The sequence below is a fragment of the Lonchura striata genome, chromosome 7 (genome assembly GCF_050655825.1).
Source record: "Lonchura striata isolate lonStrDom1 chromosome 7, ASM5065582v1, whole genome shotgun sequence".
Classification (NCBI taxonomy): Eukaryota; Metazoa; Chordata; class Aves; order Passeriformes; family Estrildidae; genus Lonchura; species Lonchura striata.
Window position 1 is genome coordinate 26,827,341 of NC_140709.1, and position 22,488 is coordinate 26,849,828.

General features: G+C 45.4%; 1 protein-coding gene across 1 annotated transcript; it reads right to left on the reverse strand.

Moving 5' to 3' along the window:
• Nucleotides 1-3,503: 3,503 nt before the first annotated feature.
• On the reverse strand, nt 3,504-7,713 carry FZD7 (frizzled class receptor 7). The gene has a single exon (XM_021555384.3). The coding sequence runs from the start codon at nt 7,163-7,165 to the stop codon at nt 5,444-5,446; it is 1,722 nt and encodes a 573-aa protein (XP_021411059.1). The 5' UTR covers nt 7,166-7,713; the 3' UTR covers nt 3,504-5,443.
• Nucleotides 7,714-22,488: the final 14,775 nt, after the last annotated feature.

Genomic DNA, 22,488 nt, shown 5'->3' on the forward strand with positions numbered 1-22,488 from the left:
CAATTTACAGATGTTATTTTAAAATGTGCTCTAGGCCCTGCTTATTCCTGCTTTTTATTCATATTCTCATTTCTCCAAGTCCTATAGTTTCCTGGTGTGGGTAGGCTGGCTGTACAGAGAGGAGCAGGTGATGCAGAGGAGTATGTGCTCATGACCCTGGTTTGGGCTGTCCATTCAGTGGAATCCCATCTGGCTGCAGCTGTGGTAACATTGTGCTTGAGCCTGGTGTTTACCTGAATTAGGAGAAAGTGCTGCCTGTGCCTTACTTCCACTGATCTGGTTCTGAGACAAGCAATGCCCAGCCACCTGAACCAGGGCAACCTTGGACCTAGGGTTTAAACAGTGTCAAAACCCTCCCCTGTACCTCCCTTCTCTGACTGCAGCACAAACTGGTTGTCTGAGCAGTGTTAAACTCTGATGTACATATTTTAGGTTTACAGTTTGGGCATCACTTTAGACAAAATGAGTTGATTCTAAGTGGGGCATTTGGGAATTTGCCATGACTGTATTTATTTCCCCAATCCTATATTATTTGTGCATTATTTCTGCCAAAACCACACACATGTTGGCATGAAACAATTATTCTGGTTTATACAAGGCAGGCTTGGCAATGGTCTTCCTCAATGAACAGTTAGAGTACTGAAGATTCAGTGTCATCTTTTCCTCTCCAAGCAAGTGGCTAAATTTCTTTCCTTTGGATTCATGGTTTTAAAATTAAAAGGAGTAGAAGGCATGTATGAAGTGTATATGAAATACCTGTAAAATCTGGAAGGAAATGAGAGAGTGAGATGAAGGAAAAAAGAGGCTATTTGAAATGCAGGATAGTAATTTGGCTTCTAAACCCGTGTTAAATTATAAGTAATGTTTATTGTTGCCAGTTGGTGAATACAGAGATGTGTGGTTTTTACTTGCATGCAAAGCTATTGGTTGCGGGTGAAGTACTTAGACAAAAACATTCAATCGTCAGTGTGGTTATTCCACCAAAAATAAACCCAAACAAACACTGACGTATTATAAAAGCACTTTTTTCTGTGGAGACAAACATTCAGTTGATACTGCTATTCATGAACTCTAGAACCGTTGAAGCGGCCTCTTTAACTTGCCTGAAACAATAATCCTTCATTTTAGAAAGTTACACAAATGTCTTTGAAACTGAAGAACCAGTGTTTCCATTGTTTTCATGAAAATATAGTATATGGTGTATACTTACAGGGATATTGATCAATGATAACTATTATTTGCTAAGTTCTTGTGAACCCAAAAATGCTGCATAGACAAGAGCCAAAGGTAAAGGTGAGGCAACTTTCTTAAAATTCAAAAAAAATAAAGTAGGCTTAAACATTAGTCAGAGAAAAATGTTTTGCAGTGATTATCAAAGGTTTAGTAAAGGCTTATTTTTTGTCCTTTTTTACAGAGAGCTTCACAAATAGATTTTTTTGAATTGTATTTCATTATGAAAGTAACTGCTACTTTGTTATCAAAATGGTGATAGACATTTTTATTCCAGGCCAGACACTATCACTACTTGAAATTCTCCGAATTGTTTCCACTGTGAGCAAATTCAGACTTGATGTGAGTCACAGCTGCTTAAAAGTAAATACTAGTTGCTTCTACTTTATATCATCATCAAATTTCACCTAAAATTTCAAATTTTAAAAATTATCTTAAATCCCAGGATTTGGATACTTTTTCATATGTGACTTTAAATCCAGAAGTACCTAATAGGAAATGCTGAAATAAAAGCAGACCACTTTAGTGGTTTCTGGTGGAAATAGAGACATTTTTTTTTAGATATAAATGTCTCATGAACATAAAGAAGTCTATATAGTTTTTCTATATAGTTTTTCCACATACAGAGAAAAAAATAGCAATCACATGTGAACAATCACTTATTTTGTAAGTAGTTTTTTTACTTCAGTATTAATGTTTTTTTATTTATTGGTAGTTTAAATTAGGGGTTTTTGCCCTGTTAATTAGGGTTTTTTTACTTTTTTGTTTATTTTTACAAAATATTATTGCTATTTATAAATTAATGTAAAAGTTTTAGTGAATGGTTTCTCATGCAGCAAGCGGGGCTGGGTGGCCAGTGGAGAGCTGTGGGACAGGCCCCCAGCATGGATGGCACTGTAGCTGTCCGTGATGCAGGAAGGATTGATTGCATGTTTAGTGATGCAGCTGTGGTGCACAGCACAGGGGTGTCAGTCACACCACTGCTCCCAGTCCTTCACAGCACAGGCTGTTCCAGCCCTTCCATCACTCTGGATTAATGGGAGGAAATGTTTAGAGAAAGGTTCAGGTTTCCTCAGTGAGTGGAATGAGACCCCCCTCAGAAATGATCAGCAAGCTCATGTCATGGAGCAGTTTGAAGCAGCCAGACTGGCAGGAATGCAAAAGTCTTTTCAAAAAGGAAACTTGACAAGTGAGCATTTCTGGGGAGCAGCAAGAGGTGTTTTCAAATAAAAGATATGGCTCTTCCAGAAAGACAGCATGAATGGGGCTAGCTCTTAAAAGAACTTTTGAATCAGTAGTTCACACACTGTAAAAGTAAAAGGTTAAGTTCAAGAGCACAGCGTCCAAATAAAATAGAGCCCTCAAAGTGGAACTATTACATACTATGCTTAGTAAATGAAACGATGTTGCAGTACAACCACAGCTACTATGATGGCATCTAGCTAAGGCATCTTAGATCTATCTCTGTTCTATAACTTAAATTTTAGTATTGGCATAACTGAAAGTACAGGAAGTGTGATGAATATAGACGGTAGCCTGCAATCCTTGTGAAAGAAATGCTGTAAAGTATCATTTCATGTGTGTACAATTCTGTTTGTTGCGGCACTTTCCATGACTTTAGCAACACAGCTTGAGATGTAAATATTCATTTCAGTTTAAAAAATTAAATGAAATAGAGCATTCCGCTGAAGCTTTCAGATGACTGTGGTAAGAAACAATGTAGGCTTCAGGCTAGCTATTAAAATTAAAGTAAAATTCACTTGAATAAAACTGCAGAGAGTAAAGGTGCTATGGGAAAAAAAGCACTAGTTCATGATACTGCCCGCTGAAAGCCATTAAAAAGGAACCTAGTCCTTAGCGTTTCCCTATTACACTCCACCCGTCAAAGGAAGAACCTAATTTACAGCCCTCATAGCACCCTCCAGTTCTCAAAGTCTCTGGAATGGGAAGAGAGCATTATCCTTATTTTCTAGATAAAGAAATTGGTTTATCAGCTTGCCCTCAGCAAGAAGCAGAGAGTGGAAGAAAACTTGGCTAGGATGCAAGTACCTCAAGTGAGGGCAGACATTTGAAACCGGCTGTCTCAAAATGTGCTCTCCTATTGTGAGGGGCTGGTAGTTTCAAGTCACAGCTGAGTTTCCAGCCTACATTCACCCAAAAGTCTCTTGCATTATCCATAATGAAGTGGGGGAGAAGACACGACTTTCAGAGCTTCCCCCCATTCTAAAACCTGCCAAGTATTCAAAGATGGAAAAAAAACATCATTAGAGCCCTTGTATTAAAAATTATTTATTTAGTGATCTGTACATGGGGTGAAGCAGGGCCTCATACAGACCTTCAAAAAAAATCAAGTAAAAACATAAATACATATTTTCTTACAAAAATGAGATTTACAAAATATACATACTGCACTTGTCTCACACACTTGTTTTTTGTTTTGTTTTTTTTTTCTTCCACGTGCACATTAAAAAAGACAAACCAAGCCCTGCAAGTCTGACATCAGAGCTACTGAAGGATTTAGCTGATGGGCCCATTCCTCATGCTCAGACTACTGGTACACCCTCAGACAGCAGTAGTCTGCGCCCTCACCCTGGACAGGTTTTTTCTTTTTAAAGTTTAATTCTAGACACTTCCCCCCCAAAAAACATGAAGAGCAGCTATAGGGTGGAGACTTGCCAAAAATCCAGAATGTCCTATTTTGTCCTTAGGCAAGAATATACACACACACATATACTTATAAAAACAACCCTTCAGTGAATATAAAGGTAAAGTAGTATGCAAAAAATAAAATATGAACAAGTCAACATAAAAATTTTCAGAATAGAAAAATCTGCCACATTTCAAAAAGAAAACAATGCATTTGATGATAAAATTTTTGAATGCTTTTCCTTCAAAGACTGATCACTGGAAACTCAAACAGCTGTGTTTTAGCCAAAATGAGGAGGCTCCTCACTTGCAGTAACTACTTGGTTTTAAACCCCAACCCCAGCCCCCCACCTGCACCAAGAATCATTGCCATGCAGCTCAGGGAATATGAGGAGCAGGCAAAGGGTCCATCGTGAGCCAAAACGATTCCTCCTGTCCCCAGAATCCGGCTGCGTATTGATTTTTTTTCTGCAGTGAGCTCACTGCAAAGCAGGAGAGAAAGCAGGTTTATGGGAAGGAAAGAAAAAAATACTATCTTTACATTACGTATTTTAGTGGCTCTTGTTTTGGCAGGTGCTCTCAGGTAAGCTCTTCTTGCCCTCTAAATCTTGCATTTCCTTCAGCTTAGAAAAGTGACCCATATTGAACGGTAGGAAAACATCCTGCCTCCTCCTTTTTTCATAAAAGGAATGTTTATTTCTGTGAGCTTCTCACATCCAAGGGTGAACCTCAACGACTTCTTTTTGTTAGTTTGCCCATAAAAACCGATCCCATGCTTATGCCTTTCTACATAGAAAACACTTTTGTTTCCCCCTTTGTCTCCTAGAACAAAGGCAAGGGGGAAAAGCCTTCTGCTGAAAAGCAACAAGTCATTTCTTTTCAGGGTGTGGAATAGCAACCCCCTCCTTCCCCACAGCAGCAAGAACAACAGACTGAGAGCCAATTTTTTTACTTAAAAACAATTACAACAATTAGAGGTATCGCTGAGGTAAAAAGGAACTTGTGAGCTGATAGAACAGAGGCATCTCCCCAGCACACGATCGGGCTGTAGCCGGCTGTGCGGTACTCACGTGATGGCTCTGCCGAGCTGGAAGGAGCAGGCAGCCAGCTCAGGCTCGGGAGTTAGCCTGCCCATGCTGCAGTTTGGCCCCGGCAATTCAAAGAGCTTTTGGCTACTTCTTGGCAGGGGTGGCTCAACAGATCTGGCTTCCCCTCTCTCTTGTCCAAAGGAAGGCAGGATGATTTTAGTTGGGTTGGAATTTCTCTTCCTCGAGGAGCAGCAGGAGAGAAGTAAGGAGACTTCTGCGTGAAGGACTCCTGTCCCAGCAGTTGCCTCTTTTTCTGTCCTCTCCCACTTAGCTGCTCATAAGCACCACTGGACGTGGTTTGACTGATCCTTTATGGTATGATTTTTTTTTTTTTCAAATTTTCTGTGAGGAAGAAAAAGTTTGGAAAAGCCTCCCTTCCTCCCTCTTCAGGGAACCATTGCCCTCCCATGCTGAGTATCCGTCTCCTCTGCGTGTATGCTTGTGTGAGAGTGTGTGTGCCAGAGGGGACAGGGGGGGTCTCATACCGCCGTCTCGCCTTTGCTGCCGGTACTGAGTCTGTGGTAGAAGCGTCGCCAGGACTGAAGGGTTTTGCCAGACCAAATCCAGAAGCCAGTCGTGATCCCAACAATCATGGTCATGAGGTACTTGATCATGAAGACAGTGAAGTCTGGGCTCATAGGGGCAAAGTGGCTGGGACAGGGCACAGCATACGTTTTGCAGGTCTGGAGGAGCCATGTCTTCTCCCAGGTGCCACGGAAGGCCTGCTCGTAGAAGTAACACGCCAAGACAATGGTGGCAGGCACTGTGTAAAGGACGCTGAAGACACCAATGCGCACCATCAGCTTCTCCAGTTTCTCCGTCTTGGTGCCATCATGCTTCATGATGGTGCGGATGCGAAACAAGGACACAAAGCCAGCCAGCAAGAAGGAAGTACCAATGAAGAGATACACAAACAACGGTGCCAGCACAAAGCCCCTCAGCGAGTCCACACTATAGATACCTACATAACAAACCCCACTGAGTACATCCCCATCCACCTGCCCCATGGCTAAGATGGTGATGGTTTTGACAGCAGGCACAGCCCAGGCAGCCAGATGAAAATACTGGGAGTTGGCCTCAATGGCCTCATGACCCCACTTCATGCCAGCAGCCAGGAACCAGGTGAGGGACAGGATGACCCACCAGATGGAGCTGGCCATACCGAAGAAGTAAAGGATCATGAAGAGGATGGTGCAGCCTTCTTTCTTGGTGCCTTGGGCCACAGTGCGGTAACCATCCTCAGAGAAGCGCTCTAGACACACGACCCGCTCCTCCAGCAAAAAACCTGCTGCGTAGGCCACGGCGACCATGAAGTAGCAGCCCGAGAGGAAGATGATGGGCCTCTCCGGGTAGCTGAAACGACGCATGTCTACCAGGTAGGTAAGTACGGTGAAGAGGGTGGAGGCACAGCAAAGCACAGACCACACGCCCACCCACAGCCGGGCAAATCGCACTTCTGCCTCCTTGAAGTACATGAGCCCATTGGGCCGGGCTGGCTCACAGGGGGCTCCACAGTCTCGCTCCCCCAGGAACCGGTAGCCCAAGTAAGAGGGCACTTTGAGCTGCCGCGGACAAGAGAAGGAGAAGCCAGAGGGTGGCTGCGGTGGGGTAAGAAAGTCAGGGAGGTAGCCAGCTGTGGGGTGGGCAGTGACCCCCCGACCCGCCGCACCACCAGGTCCTGGTGGGGCATCCGACGTGTTCTGCCCCACGCAGATCTCACCCGCACCGTGAACAGGGAAGTTCTCGCAGCGAAGCCGCTCTGGCCACTGGAAGCCGAACTTGTTCATGAGGGCCTCGCAGCCCTGACGGGCCCGCTCGCAGAGGGAGCGGCAGGGTGGGATGGCCTGCTCCAGCACGGTGCAGACCGGCGCGTACATGGAGCAGAGGAAGAACTTCAGCTCGGGCGAGCACTGCACCTTGACCAGCGGGTAGAACTGGTGCACCTCCAGCCCTGCGTCCTCCTGGTTGGTGTGGCCCAGCAGGTTGGGCAGGATGGTCTGGTTGTAGGCGATATCCGTGCAGAGAGGGATGGAGATGGGCTGGCAGAAACCGTGGTCCGGCACTGAGATGCCCTTCTCGCCGTGGTACTGCTGTGCCGTGGCACCCGCGGGGGTCCCCAGCAGGGCAGCCAGCAGCGCGGCCAGCCCCAGCAAGGGGCAGCCGGCGGCAGCCGCTCCGCCGCATTCTCCTCCAGCCTGCATTGCTGGAACGCGGCTCCGCGCCGGACCTCCACGACTTTTTTCCTCGGCTCCGACGCGGCGGCGCTCACAGAGCGGTAGCGGCGCTACTCTAGGCGAAAGTTTCCGGAGCTGCTCTCCCCGGAGAAGGCAGCAGCGGCGGCGGCGGTAGCAGCGAAACAGGAGACGCGCGTGTAGCCCAGCGACGCTCTGGCCAGCTCCGCGCAGGGTCCCGTGGCGGCGGCGAGGCGGAGGCACTGCTCCCTGCGCGAGTACACGGTCCCGGGGATTTAGGTTACGGCTAAATGGATTATTACCGCGCCCGGCTGAGCCGTATATTTTACTTCAGGGCTTAAATAACTTTCAAAATCCAATTACTGCGCGATCCTCCCCGCGGCTCGGTTGGGCTCCGCTCCCGATGGACACCGCTGCGGGCTGTGCGTCCGAGGTAACCGCGCGCCTCCCGGTTCAGCTCGTTCCGTTTCGCTCCGCCCGCGGCCCCGCCGCCACCGCCCGCTCCGCGGCTCCGGGCCCGCGGCCGCGCCGGCACACAAAAAAGGCGCAGCTCCGCGCGGGCCCCGCCCCCGCCGCCGGCCCCATTCACAAACCGCGCCGGGGGCGGGGCCCGCGGCGCCCGCCCGCCAATCCGCGCGTGGGGGCGGGCCCGCGCTGGGGGAGGGGAGGGGAGGGGAGGAGCTCCCGCCAGGGGGAAAAAAAGTTGGGAACAACTTTTTCCCATCCCCGCCGGGCCGGGCCGGGAGGAGCCGCCCGCGGTCCCCACCCCCCGCGCTGCCCGGCACAGCCGGGAAGGCGGGGGTTTGGGGGGGCAGCTCGCTCAGGGTGGCCCGAGCAAGCTAAAATTAACTGGCTGCTTTCTGAGCAGGCTTTGAAAATGCCAACAGCTGCCTGTGCCCGGAGTTATTAAAAAGGAAGGAAAAAAAAATATAGAGTAAGGGAAAAAACCTCCAAACGCAGCGCCCGAGTACATTTGCAGAACGATCCTATTGCGTAGTTGAGATGTTCGTGTCTGTGTGCCATCTCCTCTCCAGCGTGGGGGGTTCGATTTGTTATCGCAGCATGACCGTTGCTTTTTGCTGGCAGAATAAACGCTTTATTCATGCAGATCTAAGCCCTAGCTGGGGGAAGGCAGCTTTTTTTGAAACGTCCAGTGTTACCTAAGCAAAGAGGAGAAATTTCAAATCCCCATTTGAACTGCTGCGATTCCTTAAGAGACTCAATTAAACAGTGAAAAAACAGGAGTTCCTCTGTGAAAGTACCCTGCCTGCAGGAGAGAAAATGGCATAGGTGGGGAGACCCCTGTTACTGGCCTGCTAGGCTAAGCGGATTCAAGAAATAGACACCAGCATGCATTTGGTAAGGACAGGAATGTGGGGTTTGCAGCATAGCTGTGTTTTGGGGTGCACTGCCAAAGCAGAGAGCTGGGACCATCCAGCCTCTGTGCAAGCAGAGCATGTCTTTGGCAGCACAGAAGGGCTGTGCTTGATAAAAGCTCTGCAGCAAGGCCTGCTTCTGCTTCACTGACCCATGAGAGTTTGTGCTCTCCGATAGGCTCCAAACAAGTATTACTCAACTTACCCCATCATTCCCTTTGAGGACAAAGGTCCTCCTAAATACAGTACTCAAATTCTTACTTTTACTCCTTAGCTCAGGACTGTGCTTCTGTAGCAGCTAAGGAAAGACACCAATCCATACCATCCTCCAGGGCAGTTAAAGAGAGCAGGGTTTGGCTCAGGGAGCTCCAACTGCAATTGTTGGACAAATGTTTTCCATATCCTCTACTGTTCAGGAACAATGTGTCCTCATGCCAGTAAGACCATGGTGCTGCAGCTTTTGTTACATTTCTTAAGAGAATTTGACAGTTATAAACAGGCTTGCTAAAATAAACATACTCCTCTTAATGGAGATATTTTTAAAGATAATACTGTGCATATAAAAAAATACATATGGGAAGGACTAACTAGTCATGGCTGCAACAGTTTCTTCTGGAAAAGAAATGTCTTCTACTTTCTCAGTTATAGCTGTTTAAGAGTGCCTTAGAGGACCTTCACTTTTTCAAAATTTTAAGGCTTTTTGTCAAAATTCCTTGCTTTTCTACCCAAATTGACTAAGAAGATTTTTGTTATACTCTTCACCTAAATAACCACACATGGGATATATTTACATGAATTTGTCTACTCTGTTGTTTGATTTTTGGCCACTGGTAGCTTTCAATAAAATTATTCTTTCCACAGTTTTTTTGGAGGTTTTTGTGGGTTAGAGTTCCTCCTTATCCCTTCTACCCCCCAATCTGTAATAATCACCTTACAGCCTCTCTTTTTCCCTTTGGCTTATATGACTGTCTTCATCTGCAAAACACTTTGTGATATTCTCTGTGAAAAACATTGGATGATATGTTTCACTGGCAGGGAATGACAATGCAGAGAAGATAAAAAACCATCAAACTTTCTGCCCCATGGATTCCTCATTCTGATTTCTGTATGTAAAGAAACAAGTTCAGAGCTAGTAAATTCTATTGCAAGAAACTCCCTCTCAGTAATGGGGATACAGTGACAAGAACTATTCAGAGTAAGGTCAGTCAAATCAAAGGCAAGGCTTTAACTGGACTTTTGTTTACAAGACAGGGCAAACAGCATCAGTGGCTCCCCCAGTTTTCTACTGGTCCCATTTGTTAAAGTCATTCATCCAAACCATGGAATGAACAAAAAGATAACTGGGATCTCTGATACATGCTGTGAAAATGTAGAATGTAGAATCAAAAGTGAAGCAAAAGGGGAAAAAAGTGAAAAGGTAGGCCAAAAGGAAGAAGGATTATGTCCTAGATTATTTCTTAGGGAGAGAAGAAAGTAAATTTATCAGATAGGATGATGCTGCTAGGTCATCCCAGATGTCAGGAATATGCAACATTCAGGAATGTGCAACAGGATTTACTAAGATGGATGAAGTCTCTTGGATATGTTACCAAATTCCATGATCTTTTTTCTGTTTAGACCCATGGGGAAATGGGAAACAATCACAGAGAGAGGCAATGGCAGTTGCCTCAAAATGGCACATTGTGTATAAGAAAACCCCAGACTCTTATATCAGTCTAAAGCATCCTGACAGCTTTCAGAGGACAATAAAGAGAAGGGAGAGAAGGAAAGGAAAGGAAAGGAAAGGAAAGGAAAGGAAAGGAAAGGAAAGGAAAGGAAAGGAAAGGAAAGGAAAGGAAAGGAAAGGAAAGGAAAGGAAAGGAAAGGAAAGGAAAGGAAAGGAAAGGAAAGGAAAGGAAAGGAAAGGAAAGGAAAGGAAAGGAAAGGAAAGGAAAGGAAAGGAAAGGAAAGGAAAGGAAAGGAAAGGGCAAAATTCATGATTCTGGAACACAGGTTAGTCCAAAAAATCCAGAAACTCTCTAAGTACCATCAGCTACAGTTCAAACGGCAGCCTGCAAAATGACTTAAATTTCCTCACAACAGGAGGAATCCTCATCAGCACAGTAAGCACAGCAGACAGGTTATCAGTCACCCAGAACAAACACACTGCACAAGACTTTGTAGCATCTGACAAGTTGTCTATTGCAACCACAGAGGGTTCAAAAAGTTTTCTCTAAAAATCTTCTAACTGCTAATGGTCTAAATACACTTAGACCATGGTCTGCCAGCAGTAAAGCTTCACAAGCAAAATCCTGCCTAGTCCTAGATTCCAGAATAAATTTAGTCTCCAGTGTTGATACCAGCTCTGGAGCTGTCTGACTAGACTGTGTATAGGGAGGAATTGTTAGGAACAAAAAATTATCTGTCTTTTTACTCATTTAAAAATAAATCCACTTCAACTTCCAAGCTAAGTCAAAGTGAGGAGTGGCATCCCTACATTATGTCTTTTCCTGCCCTTTTAAAGTTTTCTGAGATGGTGCCAATATAATTTTCCTTGTTTCCTATCCCATCTGATAGAAAACTCTTCTCATGGGGGGGAGGGAAATCAAAATAAAACACCTCCTCCTGGCCCCACCACTTATTTTGTGTGCCTAAGGGAGAACATTTTCAGGCTACCTGTTGCAAGGCTTTGAGTCCTCTCTGCCCTCAGAAGAACAAAGGCCATTGCTTCCCCCCTGTCCTTTCCACCCACAGAAACTTGCTGGACCGCACCTCAGTTGACCTCCTGCTAACCAGCACTGCCAAAGTCCCGGTGCCACCATCTGAGCTGTGAGATTTTCCCAGTTACTTTTAGTAAATAACTTTTATGACACTTTTAACCTCTACATTTTGAAGCATGCTTATATACAATCTTACATGATCAGACAGGCTATTGAGCTAAGAACATCAAAATTTGCACTCCCTAAAGCTTAGTGGAGAAGTGCCTGGAGCCTGGGGGAAAATTATGCATTTGTCTATTTTACATAATTATTTGCATAATTAGAAATAAAATAAGTTCACAGTAGTATATCTGCTTGCATTTCTTTCAGTCTGATAGATTAGTCTAAATTGCATCTTGTCGGAGCTCATCAAAGAAATCCAGTCTTTCCGTAGTGAAACGGGAGAGCCTCGTATTTCATGGGCAGGGAGTGAGAAAAGCAAAACCCTGCCCTCCACCACGGAACCTTTAATTTGAAATTAGATGGCAGACATAAGAAACTGATTGAAAAGAGCATATGGGGAGGGCACAGGTGACAAAAGGAAGGGGATGCTGCTGGAGGGGATGTGGCTTCCCACAGCGAGAAAGGTAAAAGCCATTTGCATCACGGATTTATAAAATAATTATTAGTTTATGAAATAGTATCCCAAAGGATACAGGGAAGTAGCACTGTCTTCCACATTTATGGTCACACGGGGGGTGGGGGGGGGGAACTTTAGGAAGCATTCACCAGGATGAGCTATCAGGCTGATGATTGCCTTTATCTCTACGATCCATGAATAAGAAAACAAAACCTGATCTGTTCATTCCCCCGCTCAGCAGTTCTTGAGGACATCAGTTACATTTTAACCCTTTCATGATACTGTGAAATCCCTTGTTTTTTAAACTGAATTTAATCTGCTTTCTCAGAGGTTTAAGAAGGCCTTTGGTTCCTATAGAACCCATGGAATCCCTCCCTGTGTCAGTTTCTTAGGCTAGGTACCTTTTTAACAAGACAAATTCTCTACTGACAGCACTACTACCAACCAGGCCCTGTCACCATCATGTCTGGGTGCAGTATACTGAAATATGAAGAAAGGAAGATTCCAGAAACAGTTGGAAAAGATGACATTTGTGTCTACTTACTTTGCTTATCCTGTAAATCTTAAATGGTGTTTCTGACCTAGAATGTTGGCTAGGCACTTTCTAGGCTGCTGTAGCTGATTTTGGCCAATTCTTTATACACTGGGATATGTGATATATCAGCCTGGGCAACACCAGGAGAAAAACTGCTTGGGATGGACCTCCCCAGGCTCCCTGGGCTTGACCACCTTTTCTTGGTTTTTGCAGGAGTCCCAGTCTCATGGATGCTCCAGCTTATCCTAAGATTCTCTCAGTGTCTGTGAAAATTATTCACAGATATGCAAAGGTCTCTAGCAGAGTCACTCCTTGCTTTATAATTCTAAAACTATTAGAGATACAAGCAAAAATAAATATAGCCTTACCTACCTGCTCTCATAACCAGGCAATGTTTTTTAGGAAACTAATTAATGTCTTTGTGGTTGAAAGTCCCCTTCCCAGAACTATATTCTCTCAGACCTCTTGTCCATGGTATCATGGATCCTTGACCTAGTCTGGATAGCTATCACACATCCCTTTTTCCTCAAAAAACCAGTGATTTTGTTCCTTCTGTGTGATTCCACCTTCTATAAACTCCCTTTCAGTTTCTGAGGTCGAAGACAAATGCTGTCACCTGATCTCTATGTCCTCCCCAAAGAGCTGCACCATTACAAAACCCTGCAGAAAAGTTGTTGAAGACCACCCTAGGTCACAGGGTGGATTCGTGTGGTGAAAAAACTTCTCCTCCAACCTGTGCTTCCAAAGAAAGGCTCAGTAGTCTCTTGTTGTTCGGTCTCATGTTTGTTTATTGCAAGTTATCTAAAATATTTTCTTCTTGGGCTGCTGTGGTTTGCTCAGCAGCTCAGGCAGAGGCACACACACCCCTGACATCCTCTCTGACTCCTGTCTTCTTCTCTCCCCTTGCCCAGGGCTGGTGCTATGTTTTATATGATACATTATGTGTTACATATTTACAGTTTTCCCCCCATACCTACTACCTATATTAAATGGTGCTTTTCTATGCTAAACCAATCTGTGAGTGCCAACATCATCAAGAACATGGAGGCAAGGAAGAAGAAAGAGGAAGGACAGGACCGGCCAAAATCCCTCCATCTTAAAACATCTGACCCCCATGTACAAAACAGAAACCCCCCCATACAGGTGTTAAACCCCCCCTGTACAGCACTAAAAAATCCTTTCCTCTACTTTGTAACTACTTCTACTATAACATCTAAACTTTTGTGACTTCTTGTTCTTCCTGCAAGGTTGATAAATCATTCCATGGCTCAAACTCAAAATCCCAGCTGTTTCCAGCTGCCTGGCAGGGTCACAAATGCTTCTGACCTGGGCCTGGAATCTCCAAAAATGTCTGAGGGACATTTTGAGTTCCAACAAAAAGTCTGCAGAAAAACTAAAAAATACTGGTTCTCCTTCCCTGGGGCAGCCAATTCCATAGAGCTGTCTCATTTGTCAGCTGCCATTAAGGCAAGCAGTCTCTTACCAGGGAGCATTTCTGCATGCAGCTCTAGCAATGTAAGGCTGTTACAACTGAGGTACATAAAACTTTAATGAAAAACAGCCAAGTTTTTCAAGTGTGTGCTGAATTTTCCCAGCTCACTGCAGATGGTGCCACAATGTTTTTGAACACTGAATTGTGTCTTGCTTCTAGCCCCATGGCTGGTGTGGACATAGTGACTGGTTGCTCTGATCACTGTCCTGTTGATACCCTTTGGTTGTGAGGGCTGCTGCAATGGTCAGATGCATTGTGATATGTCTTTTGCCATTTATGCCCAACCTGGGTTTAATTTTGTCTTTCTATATATTCATCTATTTGAGGTCATATTTTAAATCTTCTTTAATGCACAGTCTGAATGCTTGCACATGTCCTGTTTGAGTCTTCACTCGTTTCAATGGAGACAGCAGGATACTCATCAAAGCCCCTATCTCTGTTTATGTAGGAAGAAGACCTGGATTAAGCCCAAAATAAGAGATGGGAAAGACCCGTTATATCTATTAGGTCCTGCTATTACACATGATAGTGGTATAATTAGTCTAATTTTAAATGCCTGGAATAATGGGACTCTTGTCATCTCTCTTGGGATGTGGTTCTACTGTCTAACAATCATACAGGCAGGAAGCCACTGCCTGATGTTCAAACAAATGGTTTATCTTTGCTTGGTTAAGACTCACTAAAGATGACTGCAGCCTCCAGAAACATGTTGTTTCCAAAGCTTAGAAAACAAGGGAAGAAGAGCTGTTATTCAATACAGAATCTGCCAGATGTCTAAAGAGGCTAAGGAATTCCTAAGCCTCTGTTTACAAAATCCTGTCTCCTCCCATGAATGCTTAAATTACCTATCACTGCTACCATCCTATGTTTAGTGTGAAATTTCCTTAAGGACTCCACTTTCAAAATTGGATTGGAAAGAGAAACAAACATTTTAATTACTTTTCCCTCTTCTTAATGGGCTTGCACAAATGAACCCCTGGTCTCCACAATTATATGTAAACTGTTATAAAGAATTATTTTTTCCTTTGGTCCCAGTCACGCTTAGGGAGCCACTTGCAATGGTGGTTCTCTGCTTCCAGGGCACTTGAAGGTTTGCTGTGTAGGGCTATTGCCTGCTGCATCCCTGCAAACCCTGGATGATGTGTGGAGAATTTCCCTTTCCGCAGGGGCCCCCAGGCTGCAGTGACGGAACTGCTGTTTGAGGGCAAGGGGCAGAGGGCTAACACCAATGTTTACAGACAGCTCTCCTGAGAAACTGGGATCCTGGGGTTTGTGGTGCAGCATCAAATATTCTCCTTTACCTTTTTTTTTCATCACTTGCTTTCAAACTATGATTTCTACCTTGGTATCAGCCTGCATTGACTTCACTCTCTTGGAGCTGGGACCACTGGTACTGTGACTGGTGCTGGAGATATTCCTTCCATGGAGGAAGGGGAACCAGAAAGCAGCACTTCAAATAATTTCCCTCCTCATGGAGTCTCTGCAGGGAATGAGGGCCCATTTTCTTAATTACATGTTCATTAGTATGTTTAGTGCTCTCCTCCCTCTCTTCCCCCAGCCCTGCCACCTGGGAGTTCCTACTATGTTACTGGAAAGCCACAGAGGTTTATTTAAATACCACATAGTCAGATTGGAATGAAAAGCTATGAAGCTTCCCCTCTTTAATACTTTTTGAAATTATTTATGGGCTATGCTTCTTGCCTACGTAGAAGGTGCCTTCTGAGATTCCTGCAAGTCAATGCAGAAATAGCTGTTTGAATTGAGCAATAATTAGAAGCAGATGGAGCAAAGCAAAGCATCACAGAAATCCCATTCTGCTAAAGAAACACTGCTGTCTGAAATAGATTTCCGCTGCATGTAACGTTTTCTCATATGGGCTGAAAAAAAAATAACATCATATGTCTGGTTTGCACCTACCAAAGCTGGGAAATTCAAAGTAACATCTGCAATTTTGCTCTGAATTCAGTCTCAATCTGCATGCTATTTGCAAAGCCTACATTTGCCTGTACCACAGTTACAATTTCTTTTCTTTGCTTGGAATGATGGGCATTAATCAGTTACTTTTTGTGAATGTGTGTATATTAGTATTGGATTTTTTTCTCAATCTTTCAGTGGTTTCAGTGGTTGTTTTGTTGTGTGGGGGGTTTGGTTGTTTTTCTTTGTTTGTTTTAAATTATTAAAATTCTAGGAAAATGTTTGTGACTTAAAACACAATACAGTACTTAGTAATCCACAGACTTAGTCTGGGGAAGGTACTCAGAGCTCTCAAATCCTAATTTGCTGCCAAATTCTTATGTGCTTGATGTAGTGGATTGTTTCACTCCTGGCTTCTAAAAATAACACATCCTGCTCTCATTGCTCCCACAGATCATGCCCTTAAGTTTAGAGAAAACTCACAGCATCTCAAAGACAGCTGTACAGCTCTCAAGCTCAAATTTTAACTCTGTTTCTTGTTTGCTTTCCTTACATGAATGCAGCTGGATGCATTTTGCTGAGGGGCTTTTGTTGAACCATGTTGTTGGTGTGAGCTGATTTTCTTTCAATGATTATAACTTATAGACCTGATAGAAAATCATAAAGCCATATTTTGGTCAGCTGCTACACGTGTCCAGTAAAGCCATGGTTTTAATGGTGGACTTGTTCATAATTATGTTGAAGTTTTCAATAGGCAGGGATCCATACTACAAGGTAAGGGAGTCTTCATGAGCTATTTTAGAAAGCAACAGTTTTAAAATTGCAAAGATAGGCACTCACTATCTCTGAAAACATTCATATCGTAACACTACAAAGTGTTCTAAGCTTGTGCTACTAGAGAGTGTTTACAAACAGGTTTGAGGATTTCACCTGGAGCAGAAGTTACTCCTAGGAAAAAAAAAATAGTATTTTGAAGGAAACTATAAAGGTTGACAGGTTGCTGTTTCCTTTCTGATGTGAGTGAACAGGCATGTGCTAGTCACGGCGAGGCCGGGGAAAGAGCCTGTCCCGCAGCGCTGCTCCCAGCAGCCTGTCCCGCAGCGCTGCTCCTGCTTTCCTGTCCCTCAGCACTGCTCCCAGCAGCCTGTCCCGCAGCACTGCTCCCAGCAGCCTGTCCCGCAGCGCTGCTCCTGCTGTCCTGTCCCGCAGCGCTGCTCCTGCTGTCCTGTCCCGCAGCGCTGCTCCTGCTGTCCTGTCCCGCAGCGCTGCTCCTGCTGTCCTGTCCCGCAGCGCTGCTCCCAGCAGCCTGTCCCGCAACGCTGCTCCTGCTTTCCTGTCCCTCAGCACTGCTCCCAGCAGCCTGTCCCGCAGCGCTGCTCCTGCTGTCCTGTCCCTCAGCGCTGCTCCCAGCAGCCTGTCCCGCAGCGCTGCTCCTGCTGTCCTGTCCCTCAGCGCTGCTCCCAGCAGCCTGTCCCGCAGCGCTGCTCCTGCTTTCCTGTCCCGCAGCGCTGCTCCTGCTGTCCTGTCCCTCAGCACTGCTCCCAGCAGCCTGTCCCGCAGCGCTGCTCCTGCTGTCCTGTCCCTCAGTGCTGCTCCTGCTTTCCTGTCCCTCAGCACTGCTCCCAGCAGCCTGTCCCGCAGCGCTGCTCCTGCTTTCCTGTCCCTCAGTGCTGCTCCTGCTGTCCTGTCCCTCAGCACTGCTCCCAGCAGCCTGTCCCGCAGCGCTGCTCCTGCTTTCCTGTCCCTCAGTGCTGCTCCTGCTGTCCTGTCCCTCAGCACTGCTCCCAGCAGCCTGTCCCGCAGCGCTGCTCCTGCTTTCCTGTCCCTCAGTGCTGCTCCTGCTTTCCTGTCCCGCAGCACTGCTCCCAGCAGCCTGTCCCGCAGCGCTGCTCCTGCTGTCCTGTCCCTCAGCACTGCTCCCAGCAGCCTGTCCCGCAGCGCTGCTCCTGCTGTCCTGTCCCGCAGCGCTGCTCCTGCTGTCCTGTCCCTCAGCACTGCTCCCAGCAGCCTGTCCCGCAGCGCTGCTCCTGCTCTCCTGTCCCGCAGCGCTGCTCCCAGGCCCGCCCTCGGGGATGTTGGGCACCTCGGGCAGGGGCTGGTCCCGCCCGTTGGGAGAGGAGCGAGCATCGCGGCCAGACCTGTGCTGTAGGAAGTGGTGCTGGGAACAGCAATAGGTGACATCCCTCTGTTTGACTCTGCCTCCCAGCTCCGTGTTGCTGGAGGTGCAGGTTTTTGCCTGGGGTGTGAAAACTGAATTTCCAGCTGCTGATAGCTATTACAGTTCAACTACTCAAGCAGAAATGTTAATGCTGGTGTCTTTGCCAAACTCCTACTGGTTTATTTTCATAAAGGCTGTTGCAGGCTGGCAGGGGCGGGGAGGGGATAATGTAGGGAAATGAGGTCTAATATTAAAATAATTACTTTCTGGTCAAAGCAAACAGGTCCTCCTGTAGCATCCTAGAAGCTGTCCCACATGGTGTGTTGGGTGATGGTGAAGGAGTAATCCTGGAAACTCTATATGTACATTGGTAGTATTTTTTTAAGGTTGCTGATCTGTGGGAATTTGTGAGGTGCTGTGAATTGTTTTTACCTGAATTTGAATGAGGCAGCATCACATCAGTGGCTCCTGGTTCAGGAGACAGTAGACTTTTAAAATGCACCACTGTTATCATTGTTATTATCCAAGTGCAGTGTAATCCTTGGCTCTTTCCTGGGCACAACAGTAAAGACATTTTCTGTTTTCTGCCCAGTGAGATTTATTCATGGAAGTTATAGTAGAGAAGGATGATGACTCATGCCTGTGCCAGAGATCGCTTCCTCCAGGGTGAGGACATCTACACTTAACTCAGAGCCATTGTAGGACTGCTGCTGTGTACCTCACTATATTGGAGCAGTTCAGATTTGGTACCAGGTTACTCCCCTTATTTGAGCTGCAAACTGAGGTGATTCCTGGAACCATATTACTTTTGGCCCAGAGATCCCTGTGAGAGGGGCAGCCACTTGCAGGAGAGCAGCAGGGAAGGGCAAGGCAGTGGGAGCTGCAGCAGCCATCTGATTTTCATCTGTTTCTGTGACTCAATACTCTCCCTGACCACAAGGATCAGCTCTTAGTGAATAAAATCTATAGGCGTTGGTCCCTAGATATTATGCAGATATGGTGAGTCTGGGCTCTCCAGAGCAACCTGAGCAGCTGAATAATAGCTACTTACCAGACCCCAAATTTGCTCAACAGTATTCCAGAGAAGAACTCTGTTTTCCAAGAATGTCTAGCATAGTTGTGCTTAAGACATCAAAGATCTAAATATTAGATTTGCTTCAAAAGCATATCTTAAAACTGGTCAGTTTTTGTTATTGTTTGTTTTTTTAGTTAGATCAACTCTCCCTTTAAGATGCTCTTGGATTCTGGGTGCTCACCACCAGGGCTGTGGGTGGTGAGGAAACCCAGGCCACTTCCAAGGTTTTTCAGAGGCACTTATCCACTCCAGGGAAGCTGCAGCTGAAGCCAGGCAGCTGAGAGCCACCACAAATGGTATTTTGCTAAATAATTCCCTAGGGTTTGGAGCCTGTTTCCTAACAGGGTCAGCTAAAAAAATCCAAGAGCTGGCATGGGGATTGTATAAAAATTCATTATTGCTTTTGTCCATCTTTAAAAGTATTGATTTTTAAAATAAATGTTTTCACTACATTTTTATCAAAATCACTTTTGAAAAGAATTTCTTGTTGAGAGCCTTTTCAACAAAATTCAGTTTACTGGTAATATTTGAAGTCATCTGTTTTTCAAACATGATGAAAAAATTACAATTGGGATAGGAGCTCATATGGAAGCATCATGGGAGAAAACCCAAAATGTTTCTGAAAAATAGTTGAAAACAGTCTATGTGACAGTCTTTTCCTGCTCACTAGCATACAGCTAAAAGAAAAATCAGGTCCATTTTTAATGTAAAAATGCCCAAGTGTTTGCCTCTATAAACAGAAACAAAACCAAAAGCTGGGTAAACACAAATTGTATAGCCAAGGAACCCAAAGACCCCCTTGCCTAGAGGAGGAATTAGTGGCTTGCATAATCAAGCCTGGGGAGCTCATTTTGTCACGCTCAAAGGGCCACAATTGTGCAACAGTAGGGGTGGAGGGATCAGCAAGTACCAATAATGAATTCCCTTCATTTTTCCATTTTAAGGCCTGAGTAGAGGAAATGCAAAGCTCTTCTTATTTTGCTCTTTCCCCCTCACCTTCTTTTTAAGGGTAGATGAAAAGAATGAAGCAGAAAAGAAGCCAGGTTGACACCTGTATCTATGACAGCTCAGGCAAGGGAAATAGTGGGAAAGGATCTGCTGGCAGCAATTTGAAACTGTCCCCTTCCTGACTGGGAGGCTTTGACTGATGGTGCAGCTTTGTGCAGCCATATGGTTGAACATCTTGAAGGGCTGGCAAAGAGATGCTCGTGCCAGCGCTGGGAAGGGGAACCAAGTCATTACTGAAAACCAGATCTCAGAGAGAGGAGCCATTAATACAGAATTTTGCTTCATGTTTTACTGTTCTCTCTGTGCACGGGACCCATTGTGGCACTGCAGAAAGGCAAGGCCTTGCCTGACTGCCATGCACAGCTGTGCTGAGCCATGGTTAGAAGGAAAAGCTTCTTCCTCAGTGCTTAGTGTAGTGTGGGCTCCTCACACTGTAGCATTTCCCTCTTTTCACACTCCTTCACACCCTTCCTCTTTTTATTTACCCAAATTTGGCTTTGTTATAAGCTACCACGTTGGTTCTCCCTATGTCACAGCATCAGGAGGATAAGCTTTGTTCTTCCCAGGCTGCAACAGAGACCCAAGGAGAGCAGAGAGCAGGGAGCTCCCTGCCCAGGGACCCTGGCAGCACTGGTGCCCATTAATATAAGGCAGCACCAGGGCCTGCATGGTAAGAGTTGTAATGACCACTGTGAGTTCCTGCTTTCTCTTTTATTACTTGGTACATTAGATTTGTTTCCAGCAGAGAAGAGTTTATGTGTGTGTAGCTGCATCGGTTGTGTTGGACTGAGCTCCCTGCATGGTTATGTGGATGGACTCCAGGGACAGAGCTGCACTTCCCCTTAATAAGCTCCTAGCACCACATTAAAGATAAAAGGGGAAGGGAAATATTTATATTCTGACAAAGCAGCTCTTCCCTTCAGGCTCTTGTTTTATTTATTAGCTTGCTCTGTCCCTCTCTTGCATTTTTTCTCTCTGTTTCAGTGCCTGTGCTGTCTTTTTCTCCTTTATTCACTAATTTCGTCCCTGGGAGACAGTGACAGCGAAACTTAAGAATCGCTGCCCAAGACATCAGATTCAAATTGTGTAATTCCCAGTTGATAACTACAACTCTCCCCCATCTTTGTTTTTTAACACAAAGTAGTGGTTTATGGTGCTTAAACAATTGAATACATTACATCTCGTTTACTCCAATTGCTTTAGATGAAACTGCAGAAATAGGACGAGTTGGGTTTCTGATGGTTGTTGTTATTTGTTTGTTTTTTATACATTGCAACACAGATGCTGAATAGCCTCCCTTGTTTGTGTAGGCAGTGGAAACCACTATCATTCTTGTCTGGAGAAGCCCTTACTGAGGCATGACACAACTACATGGAGACCTTTTTAACCTCATTCATCAAATGCTTCCTTTCCTCTGAGGCCTTGTCCTGGGGGACCATTCATTTCCTTCAACTAATATGCCATACAAAAGGAATCTTGGGTAGATTCCTGCATCTCAGTCTAGCTCTGAATTTGTGCAAAGGTTCTTTTACTCCTTCTCTTACATTATAGAAAATCGTGATCTAACTTACAATGCCAGGGAATACCAAAGTCCATGTTAAAATTATTTTTAGAGCTTTTTTTTTTTCTTTTTGTGATCCAGTCAAGTACCCCTCTGCTAAGAGTGAGGCAGCAAAATTAAGAGACTTGGTGCTCATAAGCTTCATGTCTCTGACATTGTTATGTTTCTGCCTCTTGTCATAGAACTGCAAAATATCTGCAAAACACAGCCTTTACACCACCAGATTAAGTGGTGTAAACTGTAAACTGCCGCATGAATGAACTGTAGCTGTTTGGGGGAGCGAACTGGTTTTTTACCGTTCACAATGCTGCCCTCGGAAAAAGCACCAGGGCTCTGTTTCCAGACTGATCAGGAAGGTAAAAGAATTTGTTAATTGATTTTTCTCCCTCCCATATCAATTAATGGAACCAATCTAGTGAGATGTGTGCTCTTCTTTCTTAGTCAATTAATCCCTTTCCTTTATCTTCACAAATAATGGCAATAAAGCAATTAGCAAAGGATTTACAGGGCGTGGAATAGTGAGAGATTCCTCTGGCCCTTCTGCAGCTCAAGCTGTTCAGCAGTGCTGCAATTCAGACTCTCTCTAAAGGGATTTGTGTCTCCCACCCTCGGCGGTGTGGCTGCTGAAAACCCAGCCTCCTCAAGATGTGAAATCCCCAGCTCGCCTTCCCCTCAGGGAGAGTTAACAGCTTCGGTGCCAGTCACTGGGACAATGGTACCAGACCTCAAAGGCAGCAGACACCGGCTGCTGGTGGCACTACTCTCTCCATAGCCCCTAAACCTGGGATCCCAGGGAAAGTACAACGGGGCAGGGAGTGCTGAGCAAGCCCATCCCCTCAGTCCTGCTAGAACAGCAGGTCCCATGCCCTCCCTGTGCTGTCCTGGCCTTGTCCCA